Source organism: Rhinoraja longicauda, chromosome 6 (assembly GCF_053455715.1).
Source record: "Rhinoraja longicauda isolate Sanriku21f chromosome 6, sRhiLon1.1, whole genome shotgun sequence".
Taxonomy (NCBI): Eukaryota; Metazoa; Chordata; class Chondrichthyes; order Rajiformes; family Arhynchobatidae; genus Rhinoraja; species Rhinoraja longicauda.
The window spans coordinates 55,120,918-55,137,171 of record NC_135958.1 but is presented as its reverse complement, the minus strand read 5'-3'; the positions used below and the strand labels follow the sequence as shown (position 1 = coordinate 55,137,171).

Below are 16,254 nucleotides of genomic sequence, written 5' to 3'. Positions count from 1 at the left end.
CTAGTGTATGGGGTGATCATGGTCGGTGTTTGGACTCAGTGAGCTGAAGAGCCTGTTTCCACACTCTACCTCTAAAACTAAAACTAATGGGAATGCTGAAAGTCATTCACCACTGAACAGTAAAACATTGCATTTGCTGAAATAAAAGCAGAAAATGTTGTAGATACTCAATAGATTGTTGGGTATTGTTAAAATGATGAGTTAGTAAAGGTGCTGTGGGGAGAAGGCAGGAGAATGGGGTTGAGAGGGGAAAAACAGATCACCCATGATCCAAGGGGGAAGCTCAATGGGCTGAATGGCATAATTCTGCTCCTTTGTCTTCTGATCTTATGACAATAGACAATAGACAATAGACAATAGATGCAGGAGGAGGCCATTCGGCCCTTCGAGCCAGCACCGCCATTCAATGTGATCATGGCTGATCATTCTCAATCAGTACCCCGTTCCTGCCTTCTCCCCATACCCCCTGACTCCGCTATCCTTAAGAGCTCTATCCAGCTCTCTCTTGAATGCATTCAGAGAATTGGCCTCCACTGCCTTCTGAGGCAGAGAATTCCACAGATTCACAACTCTCTGACTGAAAAAGTTTTTCCTCATCTCAGTTCTAAATGGCCTACCCCTTATTCTTAAACTGTGGCCCCTTGTTCTGGACTCCCCCAACATTGGGAACATGTTTCCTGCCTCTAACGTGTCCAACCCCTTAATAATCTTATTAATGTACACATAATAATCTTAACCCCTTATGATCAGACAGCAGCTGTGGGGAAAGAAACAGAGTTAATGTTACAGGCCAATGAAAGGTCCTTTCATCTGGTTCTGATCAATGGTCTTGGACCTGCAACGTTAGTACTGTTTCTCTCTCAACAGATGCTGTATGACCTGCTGAGAATCTTCAGTATTCTCTTATGTTAAATCATATTGCTAGCTCCATTTGACAACATTACAATTTTTTTCCGAAATGCACCAGAAATCTGACTCTCTGAGCCTCACGCATTGCCCAACTCCTGTTAGAGTCATACATAGAGTCATACAGCTCTATGGAAACAGGTCACTTGGCCCAACGTCCCACCGACCAACATGTCCCACCTACACTAGTTCCACCTACCTGCTTTTGGCCCATATCCCTCTAAACCTGTCCTATCCATGTACCTGTCCAAATGTTTCTTAAACGTTGCGATAGTACGTGCCCCAACTACCTCCCCTGGCAGCTCGTTCAATACACCCACCACCCTTTGTGTGGAAAGATTACCCCTCAGGTTCCTATTAAATCATTCCTCCCTCACCTTAAACCTATGCCCGCTAGTTCTTGATTCCCTGACTCGGTGCAAGAGATTCAGAGTGTCTACCTGATCTATTCCTCTCATGATTTTAGACACCTCGATAAGATCACCCCTCATCCTCCGGCGCTCCAAGGAATAAAGTCTTAGCCTGCTCAACCTATCCCTATTGCTCAGGCCCTCGAGTCCTGGCAACATCCTCGTAAATCTTCTTTACACCCTTTCCAGCTTGACAACATCTTTCCTATAACATGGTGCCCAGAACTGAACACAATACCTTAAATGTGGCCTCGCCATCATCTTGTATAACTGCAACATGTTCTTCCCGTATTGCAGCTTACAGACCTGACGACCCTCTAGTCCAGATCCTTTGGTTGTCCTTTGCTCATGCCCCCCTCTCCAGAGCCCTGACTCCAGATTCTGTTGATTCATCTCATTCTCTTCACTGCACCATCCCCACCCAGGCTTCTCTCAGTGGCTCACTCCACCTTGGCTGCCTGCTACACAGCTTTACCTTAACACTACAGAATCCTAGCCTGTGTACTTATTACTAAAACTTCACCACGTCAGCTAACTCAAAGGAAAAGGGCCAGTTAAGAAGTAACAGTTAAATGATAGATTTCTAATTTTAATTATATTTTTTAGTGAACTTGCCCCTCTCATTGCCACTTGAAGGGTGGCACAGTGGCACAGAGGGTAGAGCTGCTGCTTCACAGCACCAGAGATTCAGGTTTGACCCTGTCCTCGGGTGCTGTCTGTGTGGAGTTTGCACGTTCTCACTTGGGTTTCCTTCAGGGGTTCCGGTTTACTCCCACACCCCAAAGACGTGCAGGTTTGGAGGTTAATTGTCCTCAGTAAATTTCCCCCTAGTGTATATGGTGTGGATGCAAAAGTGGGATAACGTAGGACTAGTGTGAGTGTTCGATGGTCGGCGTGGACTTCATGGGCAAAGGACTTGTTTCCATGCTGTATCTCTAAACTAAACTTAAAATAGAAGATACAGATCCTCAGGAGCAATTGATTCCCTGTTTCAGATATTTTGTCTCAGGTTAAACGTTAATTGCCAAATTTAGGCAAATGGGACTAGTTTAAATGAGGCATCATGATCAGTATGGATGAGTTGGTCTGATGGGCCTGTTTCTGTGCTGTATGACTCTACGATTCTATTAATCTTCCCCGAACACTTAACAATTAGGGCGTCACAGCGGCAGAGATTCTGCATTACAGCGCCAAAATCCCGGGTTCAATCCTAACTACAGGTGCTGTGTGTTCAGACTTTGGTCATTCTCCCTGAGACTACGTGGGTTTTCTCCAGGTGCTCCACTTTCCTCCCACACTCCACAGAGGTGTAGCTTTGAAGCTTAATTGGCTTCTGTATATTGTCCTTTGTGTGTAAGATTGAACTAGTTTGCGGATGATCGCTGGTCGGCATGGACTCGGTGGGCCGAAGGGCCTGCTCTTGCGGCGCATCTCTGAGACCAAAAAAACGAAAATACTGTGCATGAAGTTTTCATAACATTCTGCTTGGTCTGAATATTTTGACTTCTTGAGCGTAACATCACTGGGTTGAACTGTGTCGAGCTGTGGCCAGTTGACCACTGCCTTAATAACGTATGTTATCATTTCATAGCTGGCACAGAGTCTATGACTCACAGAGTCAGACAGCGAGGAAACAGGCCCTTCGGCCCAACTTGCCCACGCCGACCAACATGGCCCATCTACACTAGTTCCACCTGCCCATATCACTCTCAGCCTGTCCAAATGTTTCTTGAATGTTGTGATAGGACCTGCCTTAACCACCTCCTCCGGCTTAGTATGGACGAAGCTGGATTTGGAACAGTAGTTAATTGGTGAAATAACGGAATACTTGGGCCCCTGTCTCACCCAGCCCACAGGTGACAGGTGCAAGTTGTCTAACCCAGCCCACAGGTGACAGGGGCAAGTTGTTTACAACTTTTACTTTTGTAAAATAAAATTCTGGTGAAATTAGATTAAATGTCAGAAAGAATGACAACTTTTGTTCTTCGTATCCTTGACTGTATGTACTGACATTTGAATGTGTGTTCACGACCTTTCATGTGTTTTATCCCTCTCCTGCAGAACTGTCCTTTTGCTTAACCCCTCTGAAGTATCCGACAACTTTATATCAGTGGCCGAGAAGATGAGTGGCAAGTGTGAGCCCGCGACAGATTCTCACGTCACTCTGATTAAGCACATGTACCAGGCGACCTTTGGTGCTCAGTACAATTTGAATGATATTCAAAGTGCCCTTGAGGTAAAGAAGTTTCCTGTTAATAGGAATGAATGAATGTGAAACAATTCCAGTATGTGATGATGGTGATTTTAATAAAATCCTTGAGAAAAGCAGCAATCATAATGACTCGGTCGGTCTGTACGGTCGTCAGCCCGAGGATAATACGACAGGTTTATGTCAAAGGAAAAGACAGAATGCCTGTAGATATAATAAATCAAAAATTAATATTGGTACATTAAAAAGAGACAGGTAACTGAATGAATCACCCTCTTCTATCATCCTACACAAAACAAAATATCGTAGGTGATGAAGATTTGAAATAAGAACAATATACGTGTGACACAAAATGCTGGAGTAACTCAGTGAGTCAGGCAGCATCCCTGGAGAACATGGATAGGTGGATATTTTGGGCCTTGACCCGAAATGTCCACCTATCCAGTGATTCTACCTGACCGGTTGAGTTACTCCAGCATTTTGTGTCTTTCTATGGAAAACTAGCATCTGCAGTTCCTTGTTTCTAGAAAGTGCTGTGAATCAGGAAGGATGTGTCCATTATTTGTTGGACATTTAATGCTTCTCGTTTTTTTCGGAAAAGAAAAATATGGAATGATATCCTAAATATGAGCCATCTACATCCATAAGGAAAAAAGATGTGAGATTTTTCATGATACAGCTGAGGACTTAATCCATAATGGCCTGACTTACTGTAATGGATTTGTTTTAATTTAGAAGGGTCTCGACCCGAAACGTCACCCATTCCTTCTCTCCCAAGATGCTGCCTGACCTGCTGAGTTACTCCAGCATTTTGTGAATAAATCGATTTGTACCAGCATCTGCAGTTATTTTCTTATGCCATCTGTAGTACCATAGTTTATTTAATAAACATTGGTGCTTAGGGTATCTATTTTTAAAAAAATTAAGTATCATTGATTTTTTTTTTAACATCCATGAAACCAGTCAGAAGGTTAATAAATGATTATGACTATTTAAAATTACTAGCAATAATTAAAATCTTCAAACTCATTCTACATGAAATCGTTTTGTTTTTATTTTCAGTCTAAAACTGCAAACGAAATCTTGGACATCTTCTCAAACTGTTCCGATGCTCTGGAAATCTCGGCTGCGATGAAGGACGTTGCCAAAGCCAGAGAAAATGTTGTGACCAAATTAGAGGAGATGAGAGAAAGGTTTGGACTCCTCTCAAAAGCAGGTAGATCATTTGTTGCCACCATCATCATTATGAAAATATTTGTGTTTCATGCTCCCTTGTCTATTCCAAAGGGTGATTGAAAGGAAACACTGTGAACATTAGAAGCAGAGTAGACCCATATTGGCTTCTCGATCTTATTCCAATCTAATATTTAATCTCAATTTCATTCCAATATTCAATAAATTGATTGAGTCTGAAGAAGGGTCCCGACACGATACGTCACCCATCCTTTTTCACCAGAGATGCTGCCTGATCCGCTGAGTTACTCCAGCACTTTGTGTCTATCTTTGGTATAAACCAGCATCTGCAGTTCTTTGTTTCTTCAATAAAATGATGACATATGTTATCGACCTTGGCTTCAATTTCCTTCCTATTTCCCATTATCGCTGATATTCCTAGACTCTCCCTCCAGTGGAAATATCCTCTCCTTATTCACTCTATCCAGGCAGGCCTTTTGCTATTTGGGGTTTCAATGAGGTCCCCCCTCTTTTCTCTTCTTTCCTTATTCTTTTCTCTTAATCTGTGACGTAGTTAATATTTTACAAGCCAGTGTTATTTCCCTGTACCTGGAGATGCTGTTACCCTGACTCGCCACTTAGTGGCGACATTGATTTGTCTAACAGTTGTAAAACTGGATGACACCCTGATCTGATCAACAAGGCTGCTTAGATTCTGCATTAACAAGCAGGGAAATAGGTACGTTCATTGCATTGTTTGAAAGTCATAGCTCTACAAAACGAAATTACATCCATAGCATTAGTGTACGAGGCTTAAGTACGCAAAAATGCAACATGGTTACAGAAAGGGAGGCACAGTGGTAGTGTTGCTGCCTTACAGCGTCAGGGACACGGCCAAAGATACTAGAGGAACAAGATGGACCACTTTGTTGGAATCGCCTATACTAAAGTGTAGTACGCAAAGGTGCGTAACATCCGCCATTTTAGTAGGCAAACCCCGCTGTTCGTTATGCCTCTCGCAGTGTAATCAGTAGTTTGGGGGAACAATATGTGTGATGATACCATTAAAATGCAGAATATATCTCATCTATCAATTCACAGATTTTTGTTATTTTTCTTTTAAAATGTTTCTGCAAGTTTCTGCCTACTAAAATGGCGTCATGACACACTACGGTTTTTAAGGTTGAGTGATCTATCTTGTTCCTTTAGTATCTTTGGACACGGCTTCGATCCTGGCTAGGGGTGTTATCTGAACAAAGTTTGTACATTCTCCCTATGACCGTGTGGATTTTCTCCGGGTACTCTGGTTTCCTCCCACATTCCAAAGACTTGCAGGTTTGTAGGTTAATTGGCTTCTGTAAATTGTCCCTAGTGTGTAGGATATGAATGGTCGCTGGTCAGTGCAGACCCGGTGGGCCAAAGAGCCTGTTTCCATGCTGTATTGCTAAACAAGTAAACTAAACTAAACTAAACTCCTTTGTCTTCACAACTGCTGTAGCAAAGTAAAGGTATTGACAATCCCTCAGCCCCAGCCTGTATAGGCGCTGAGGTAATAAAGTACTGTACACTCATGGCTCCCATTGCTCCCATTCCTCCAAGCATTCAAAAACAATTTCAGTAAGGTAAGAAGTGGACATTGCATGAAACCAGATGTACTTCCAGCAGCATGCAGCAAAAAAGCTATCAACCCCTGATGTCTTAAGTTGGTGATACAAGGAAGTGCAGATGCAGGAATTTTGAGCCAAAGTGCTGGAGGAACTCAGCGGGTCAGACAGCACCTGAAGAAGGCTCCCTACCTGAAACACCATTTCCAGACAGTCCTAACACAAAGATGAAAATCCATATGAATCCGATTCTAAATTGATTATTGTGCCATGAAAACCCACAGGATTTGATTGATTCCCAAATGAAACGTGAAAGCTCAGTGAGATTCGGATCCCCTAATTAAATTATTTTACCCTGTTTCATCATGAGCTGGTATCCAGAGGCAGAGTTGCAGTTGTGTGAATCTCTTGGGCCCAGCATAGCATGAACTACACTCCTCACAGAGGTCATCTTTAAGATCGAAGTGTACAAGATCATGAGAACCATAGATAAGGTAGATGGCGGGGAACTTCTTCCACTGGTGGAAGGTTCAACAACGAGGGGACATAGATACAGGGTAAGGGGAGGGAGGTTTCGGGGGGATGTGAGAAAGAACTTTTTCACCCAGAGGGTGTTGGAGTCTGGAACTCACTGCCTGGGGTGGTGGTGGAGGCGGGAACACTCACAACGTTTAAGAGGCATTTGGATGGGCACTTGAAATGCTACAACATTCAGGGCTACGGTCCAAATGCGGGAAAATGGGATTAAAATTAGACTGTGTTTTGGTAACGGGCGGCGCGGACACGATGGGCCGAAGGGCCTCTTTCTGTGCTGTATGACTCTATGACTCTATGACTCTAGTTGTTGACGTGAAGATACCTCATTTTGTATTGTGCTGAACTCAATTTTTAGTCCTAATCTTCAAGAGGAAAGTTTGGCTTTAATAGGTTATTTAATTTCTTCTTGCCACCAATAGCTCTCTCACAGAGAGCAGTTCAGTTTAGTATAGTTTTGTCACACGTACCGAGCTATAGTGAAAGGCATTTTATTGCGTGATATCCCATCAGTGAAAAGACTATACATGATTACAATCAAGGCTCCCACAGTGTACAGATACAGGATAAAGGGTATATCGTTTAGTACAAGGTAAAGTCTGATTAAAGATCGTACAAAGGTCTCCAATGGGGCAGATGGGAGGTCAGGACTGATCTCTAGTTGGTGAGAGGACGGTTCTAGGGAACCTGTTCACCCTCTATAAAAGCTGCCTTTTTGATTAACTTTCTCAATGCATCTCCTAATATCTCCATGTATTCCCCTAATACATATTGGTAAAGCACTACAGTGTGTTTTATTTTGTCAAAGTAAGGATGGAACATTACAATTGTTGTTGATTTTTTCATATATTCATATCAGTAGTTTGCAACCCGACAATATGAACATTGAGTTCTCCAACTTTCCATAACACCTGCCTTTCTCTTGCTCTCGTTTCTGTGCCCTCCAATCCTAGTGCACATCCATTACTTCCACTATCCCGCCCTTCTTTCTCCAACCTCCCTCCCTCTACCCAAATCCCTCCCTCCCTCTACCCAAATCCCTCCCTCCCTCTACCCAAATCCCTCCCTCCCTCTACCCAAATCCCTCCCTCCCTCTACCCAAATCCCTCCCTCTACCCAAATCCCTCCCTCCCACTTTCTGTTTTTTTCATATCAGTAGATGACAGGTGTGGGCTGTTTGGGTGAAGCCCTCCACAGGTGTGGGCTGTTTTGGTGGTCCTCCACAGGTGTGGGCTATTTGGGTGAAGTCCTCCACAAGTGTGGGCTGTTTGGGTGAAGTCCTCCACAGGTGTGGACTGTTTTGGTGCAGCCCTCCACAGGTGTGGGCTGTTTGGGTGAAGCCTTCCACAGGTGTGGGCTGTTTGGGTGAAGACCTCCACAAGTGTGGACTCTTTGCATGAAGTACCTCCAAGAGCCTAGGCGTTTTGAAAGATCCTATTTTACTTCCAAAGTGAAAGCCTTCATGAAGAAAAAACACCTTTGTACATAGTTTGGGATGGAATTATTTAAACATTTACTACTTGTCACTACATTAAATGAAATGTCTAATCCCTTGTTACCTTTAATAGGCTGTTCCAGGAGGGCTAAACTGCAAACTATCCCGCTGCCAGTTGCAAACTGCTACAGTTATCACTGGGACCAGGATAACTTTGGTAAGCACACAGCAATATGATAATCTTCAAGTAATTCTCCACGTCACAGATTTGGTGTTGGCCTCAGTTTATTATTGCCATGTGTGCCAAGTTATAATGTTTGCGTGCTCTCCAGTTTAGTTTATTATCGCGTGTACTGAGGTACAGTGAAACACTGTTTTGTTATAGTTAGTCTGAAGCAGGGTCCCAACCTGAAATGTCATCCATCCATGTCCTCCAGAGATGTTGCCTGATCCATTGAGTTCCTCCATCACTTTGTATCTCTCTATGATTCTATGCCTCTACTTCACAACGGGAGAGAGCAGCCTGATTTTGTACGATGCTGTGTGCTTGAATTATTGCAATGGCAGTCTTGGACCTTGTAAAATTCTGGGTCAATGTGTATGCTACAAATACAGTTCAATTTCTTCTTTTTTATTTTAGATGTTTTACAGGAGGTTCTCCTGAAAGAGTGCGAGGTTCCTGAGACTGCCTTGCTTCCTTTGCACAGCAAGAGCAATAAAGAGGAAGATGAAGAGAAGGATGTGGAGGCAGAAGACGATGTCATTGGAAACGAGTGGGATTCTGTGCTCTCTACAATATCTCTCACGTCCAATGACTACATGAAGTCATTTGTGTCAAATCTCTCGGATTACATGGACAGTGGCTATGTAGAGGATGGAGATGAAAGTTCATCTGAAACGTCAGGGACACCAGAACGGAAAGAAGAGAAACAGAGCACGGTGGGAAAGAAATTGACAAAAAAGTTAACCAAGTTCTTCAAAACCAGAAATAGCCTGACGGTTAAAGCAGACGCCAAGTACAGTCTAAACAACTCTTACTCAAATCTTTGTAAAGGAACTTCCATGTCAGGCTCCTTACCTCTTCGGCGAGCTGAAAGTCTGGGCTGCACTGAAATAAAATCGAAGCCCCCGATGAAATCCAGGCGCTCAAACTCTTTACCGCAACACGCGGGCTACAAATGCCAGCTCGCACGGACTTTACAACAGAACACCAGCTTCAAACGTAGACCATATCTCAGCTTTGAGGACGATTGCAAAACCATGACACTGCGTGTTGTCGTGTTTGGTACTGACAAGATTCTAGGAAAAATCGCAAGAGCTTACAGCAATCTCAGGTAGGAAATTCCTACAACGTCAACCAGTTTGTTGGCCTTTACAATGCTGTGTAAAGTGAGCATCTTTCCCAGGACTAACACCAGAGCAGAGGATGTTTCCACCAGTGGGAGAGTCTAGGACTAGAGGTCTTGGCCTCAGAATTAAAGGATGTTCTTTTAGGAAGATGAGGAGAAATCTCTTTAGTCAGAGAGTGGTGACACTGTGGAATTATTTACCACAGAAGCCTGTGGAGGCCATCAGTGCATATTTTTAAGGCAGAGATAGATAGAATCTTGATTAGTGCAGGTGTCAGAGGTTATGGGGAGAAGGTAGAATGGGGTTAGGAGGGAGAGATAGATCAGCCATGATTGAATGGCAGAGGAGACTTGATGGGCCGAATGGCCTAATTCTACTACTATTCCTTATGGCCTTATGATCAGCACGGTGGCGCAGCTGGTAGAGCCGCTGCCTCACAATATCATAGACCTGGGTTCGATCCTGACCTGGGATGCTGTCTGTTTGGTGTTTGCATGTTCTCCCTCGCCTGGGTTTCCTCCGTGTGCTCTAGTTTCCTCCCACATCCCAAAGATGTGCATGGTTGTAGGTTGATTAGCCTCTGTAAAATTGCCCCTAGTACTTAGGGAGTGGATGGGAAAGTGTATAACATAGGACTAGTATGAATGGACGATCGATGGTCATTGATGGAACTGTTGTCCCTCTCCTTGCACGGCCCTCTCCTTGCCCTTGTTCCCCAGGGGGTGTCTCCCACAGCCGACCTTGAGGGCATGGAAGGTTAGACCCCCTCTGGTTCTTCTTACCGGGCCTATTCTCCAGCGTCCGCCGCCATCTCCCTCTATCAGTGAAGAAGGCGAATGGTATGTTGGCATTCATAGCAAGAGGATTTGAGTTTAGGAGCAGGGAGGTTCTACTGCAGTTGTACAGGGCATTGGTGAGACCGCACCTGGAGTATTGTGTGCAGTTTTGGTCTCCTAACCTGAGGAAAGACGTTCTTGCCTTAGAGGGAGTACAGAGAAGGTTCACCAGATTGATCCCTGGGATGGCGGGACTTGCATTTGAGGAAAGACTGGATAGACTGGGCTTGTACTCGCTGGAATTTAGAAGACTGAGGGGGGATCTTATAGAAACATATAAAATTCTTAAGGGGTTGGAGAGGCTAGATGCGGGAAGATTGTTCCCGATGTTGGGGGACTCCAGAACCAGGGGTCACAGCTTAAGGATAAGGGGGAAGTCTTTTAGGACCGAGATGAGAAAAAAATTCTTCACATAGTGCACTGTAAGGAGTTTGTACGTCCTCCCCGTGACCTGCGTGGGTTTTCTCCGAGATCTTCGGTTTCCTCCCACACTCCAAAGACGTACAGGTATGTAGGTTAATTGGCTGGGTAAAATGTAAAAATTGTCCCTAGTGGGTGTAGGATAGTGTTAATGTACGGGGATCGCTGGGCGGCACGGACTTGGAGGGCCGAAAAGGCCTGTTTCCGGCTGTATATATATGATGATATGACAGAGTGGTGAGTCTGTGGAATTCTCTGCCACAGAAGGTAGTTGAGGCCATTGGCTATATTTAAGAGGGAGTTAGATGTGGCCCTTTTCGCTAAAGGGATCAGGGGGTATGGAGAGAAGGCAGGTACAGGCTACTGAGCTGGATGATCAGCCATGATCATATTGAATGGCGGTGCAGGCTCGAAGGGCCGAATGGCCTACTCCTGCACCTATTTTCTATGTTTCTATGTTTCTATCAAGTTTCCCCTCAACGTGGAGTTTAGAAGGATGAGAGGAGATCTTATCAAAACGTATAAAACGTATAAGGGGTTGGACACGTTAGAGGCAGGAAACATGTTCCCAATGTTGGGGGAGTCCAGAACCAGGGGCCACAGTTTAAGAGTAAGGGGTAGGCCATTTAGAACTGAGATGAGGAAGAACTTTTTCAGTCAGAGAGTTGTGAATCTGTGGAATTCTCTGCCTCAGAAGGCAGTGGAGGTCAATTCTCTGAATGCATTCAAGAGAGAGCTAGATAGAGCTCTTAAGGATAGCGGAGTCAGGGGGTATGGGGAGAAGGCAGGAACGGGGTACTGATTGAGAATGATCAGCCATGATCACATTGAATGGTGGTGCTGGCTCGAAGGGCCGAATGGCCTCCTCCTGCACCTATTGTCTATTATCTAACCCCTGACTGTTGTAATAACAGAGCAAATAATTTTAGCTTTAGTTTAGTTCAGAGGTACTGCACAGAAACAGAAACTGAGTCCATGCCGTCCAGCGATCGCTGCACACTAACAATTTACAATTTTACTGACGCCAATTAACCTGCAAACCCCCATGTCTTTGGAGTGTGGGAGGAAACTGGAGCACCAGGGGAAAATTCACTTGGTCACAGGGAGAACATACAAACTCCATATAGACAGCACCCATAGTCAGGATCGAACCCATCACAATTTTGAATTGTGACACCAAATGATACAAACCTCTTATACAAAAAAATCAGTGAAAATCTACAACAGTTGAGTAAATACCACGGAAGTCCCAAAAGTCACCAGGAAGGAAAAAGACTGTAAAGTACTTGTGAACGGGGCTGTCAAGCAAAAGTATTCTCGTCAAAGGAGTTACTTTATCAGAAATTGCCCCTCTTTGTTCTGAGAATTCATCCCAAGGTGTAAACAAATCACATTGCCATTCTGCAGATACAAGGAACTGCAGGTGCTGGTTTACAAAAAAAAGACACAAAGTGCTGAAGCAACTTGGCAGATCAGGCAGCTTCTCTGAAGAACATGGATAGGTGATGTTTTGGGTTCCCGACCTGAAACAGCACCAATCCATGTTCTCAGGCATTTTGTGTCTATTCCTTCGCGTTGTCATTCTGTTTAGCTGTCTCAGGCAGGAGACAACCATAATGTGAAGAGTATCTAACCTCTGTGGAGGAAGGAACTGCAGATGTTAGTTTGCACCGAAGATAGACACAAAATGCTGGAGTAACTCAGTGGGACAGGCTAACCTATTTCCGTTCAGTCTGCTTTGAAGGGGGTTACAATCTTTTGGCTCCATCAGAAGTTTGTTGAGTATCTAATTATGCACTTTCTTTCTTTCAGATTAAAAGAAAGCAAAACTCCCTTTCTAACAAAATACTTCAGGATGCAATTTTTTTATATTCCTCTGCATCAAAATCCACTCGGTCGCCCCGTGCAGATCACAAATTCACCCACAGACGATCAACAAAGGGCCTCAGTGCAAGTGGTAAATAATCTCACGTTTGTTGCATGGGATGAACAACTAATAACTGGATTACCTTCAGACTTAATTATTAATGTCTAATATTTTGATAGCAATCATTTTAATCATATCATGGTATGGGTTTCATTGAATGCTTTTTTTCTGTTCATATAGCATCAAAGTATTATTTCATTGCCGTTGGATCTGTGTTAAGAATAAATCTTCACCAATTTTTGCTCTCTCACACACACTGTGTATAAAAGAAAAGTCACGGAAATTGCACATCCTTCTGTCGCACTCCAAATCAAAGATTCAGGATGGCATTTCATTAGAATTGGTGCAGTACAAGTCAGGCGTGCTTACATTCGGGTCTGAGTTTAGAACATTGTTTTAGTCCTAAAATGGACACAAAATGCTGAAGTTGGTCTCAGGCAGCGTCTCTGGAGACAAAGAAGAGGTGACGTTTCAGGTAGAAACCCTTCTTCAGACAGAGAGTAAGGGGAGAGGGAAACTAGAAGTATGAAAAGGTTCAGAACAAATCAGAGCTTGTACCGATGACCAAGGACAGGTGGAGCCCACAATGGTCCATTGTTGGCTGTGAAAGAGGTGATAACGAAGTGCGAACAGTGGAACTGGCAGGACGACAAGGAGGAGGGGTGGAGAGAGAGAGAGAGCGTGCAGGGGTTGCTTGAAATTAGAGAAATCAATATTCATGCCACTGGATTGTAAGCTGCCCAAGTGAAATATGAGGTGCTGTTCCTCCAGTTTGCATGTGGCCTCACTCTGACAATGGAGGAGGCCCAGGACAGTAAAGTCAGTGTGTGAATGGAAAGGGGAGTTAAAATGTTTGGCAACCAGGAGATTGCGTAGGCCAAGGCAGGCTGGCTCACTGCTGATTACTTTAACTTGAATGTTCCTTGTATGTTCTCACATACTTGGCTAATAAATTCTTTGTATCTTGTATCTTGAATTAGCCTTGCTGAGCTAAGAAATACTCCTATCATGTTAGTGCCTGAGCTCTAAGAAGACACACTTTTTATGGTTTCACTGAAGCTGTTAAAAAGTCTGGCTGGCACACAGCAGCATCTTAATTTAATTGTTTTAAGTGCTTTAATTATAGATTTGTGATTATCCCAGTCTCCGATACACTGACATGATTGTAGCTTTTAATATTTTGTGATTTTTTAAATAGTTTTAGAGATATATAAAATGATGGGAGGCATAGATAGGGTAGATAGTCAGAAGTTATTTCCAGGGAGAATATGTCCAACACTGGAGGACATAACTTTAAGGTGAGAGAGGGAAATCTGAATGGAAATGTGTGGGCCATGTTTTTTTTACACAGAGAGTAGTGGGAGCCTGGAACTGTCCATGAATCAGGAGGCGTGCGTTTTCACACTTCCGTACCTCTCACCCGATGGGAGAAGAGGGCAGGACCCTGGAACACGCTGCCAGGGGTGGTGGTGGTGGAGGCCAATACAACAGTGGCATTCAAGAAGCTTTTAGATAGGCACATGGAATATGGGGACGAGAGGAATATGGACCATGTACATGCAGATGAGATCAGTTTAACTTCCCAAGTTTGGCACAAACAATGTGGGGTGGAGAGTTCGATCTTGTGCTGTATTATTCTACGTTCTATGAATATTTTTTAATATAGTGAATATCAGAGCCTGGGATATTTGCAGATCTAGTGACATGCAATAACCAGATGGGGCTTGACTAGCTGGCAAACACTTCTGAGCAGGCCTGGGTATTTACACCAAGAAACCACTGCTGAACAGGGCCCGTATTGTAAGGAGTGGAGCAAATGTCACTGTTGTTCAGGTAGGAAGGATTATTGGCCATCATTGGACTATCAGATAATTTGGGGAAGTGTTTGGGGAAGTGTTAAGAATAAGGGGTAGGCCATTTAGAACGGAGATGAGGAAGAACTTTTTCAGTCAGAGAGTGGTGAAGGTGTGGAATTCTCTGCCTCAGAAGGCAGTGGAGGCCAGTTCATTGGATGCTTTCAAGAGAGAGCTGGATAGAGCTCTTAAGGATAGCGGAGTGAGGGGGTATGGGGAGAAGGCAGGAACGGGGTACTGATTGAGAGTGATCAGCCATGATCGCATTGAATGGCGATGCTGGCTCGAAGGGCTGAATGGCCTACTCCTGCACCTATTGTCTATTGTCTATCTTTCACCTTCTCCTCGGGCAATGCTTTGGGAATGAGAATGAAGGAACTGCAGATGCAGGTTTAAACCGAAGATAGACACAATAAGCTGGAGCAACTCAGCAGAGTAGGCAGCATCTCCGGAGAGAAGGAATGGGTGATGTTTCGGGTCGAGACTGAAGAAGAGTCTCGACCCAAAACATCACCTATTCCTGCTCTCCAGAGATGCTGCCTGTCCCGCTGAGTTACTCCAGCTTTCTGTGTCTAGTTTTGGGAATGAGGATGACTTGGCCTCCACACCACTGATGTGATATCTGAGGTGGCTGTGGATCACAGGAGGAACACAATGCACTGTTTCTGCTGCTTACCCAGGACTCTTGTATCCATGCATGGACTTAAGTCTGTTAATACCATGTTGAATGTTTCATCTCCACTTGAAGCCTTATGGAAACAGTTGTAGAACTTTTAAATAATCTAGAACATTTTTTTTTAAATTAAATAAAAATAGGTGTGTTTTTATTAAGAAAGGTGCATTTGTATCATAAAAAGGTGCGTTTTGAAAATCAGTTTATAACACAATGATGCCAGGGGGAATCCCTGGCATCATTGTGTAATAAACTGATTTTCAAAACGCACCTTTTTATGATACGAATGCACCTTTCTTAATAAAAACACACCTATTTTTATTTAATTTTTAAAAAAATGTTCTATATTATTTTAAAGTTCTTCAACTGTCTCCATAAATCACCAATTATTAAAGGCATTTAGAAACCGTGTGAAGGGCAGTCTTTGGGCAGGGCCTTAGTTTCCAGAGGGTTGTTTAGTGAAGTGTAATTGGTGCATTAAGCTTAATATCCCCTGAATAGTACTTGAAGATTAATATTATTTACAGAAGCCCAAGGGCAGGTGCAAAGAAGATTCACCAAGATGTTATCACGAATGGGGCTTTTCAGCTGTGGGAAGATAATGATCGGCTGGGTTTGTTTTCTTCGAGTTGAGAAGGTTGAGGGGTTGAGATTTGATTTGATTGAGATATTATGAGGGGCGTAGATGGGAAAAGGACAAAGAAACCTTCACACTTAGCAGGGTTTCTGCAATCAAGGAGCATTGATTCAAGGTCAGGGGCAGGATAACTAGAGGATTAGAGGACAAAGACACACTGACCACCGAGCTTGCAGTCAAAGAGTTGTAAATCTGTGGAATTCTCCGCCTCAGAAGGCAGTGGAGGCCAATTTTCTGAATGCATTCAAGAGAGAGCTAGATAGAGCTCTTAAGGATAGCGGAATCAG

The 16,254-nt window shown here is 43.7% G+C and overlaps 1 protein-coding gene across 1 annotated transcript in view; it reads left to right on the top strand.

The window, feature by feature from the left end:
• pik3r5 (phosphoinositide-3-kinase, regulatory subunit 5) overlaps positions 1-16,254 on the top strand; it is a 104,774-nt gene that overhangs the window by 61,432 nt on the left and 27,088 nt on the right. The window contains exons 7-11 of the mRNA XM_078400996.1: positions 3,378-3,552; positions 4,588-4,741; positions 8,405-8,488; positions 8,912-9,605; positions 12,690-12,834. Of these exons, the coding sequence (XP_078257122.1) occupies positions 3,378-3,552; positions 4,588-4,741; positions 8,405-8,488; positions 8,912-9,605; positions 12,690-12,834 (1,252 nt within the window). The remainder of the gene's footprint in view (positions 1-3,377; positions 3,553-4,587; positions 4,742-8,404; positions 8,489-8,911; positions 9,606-12,689; positions 12,835-16,254) is intronic.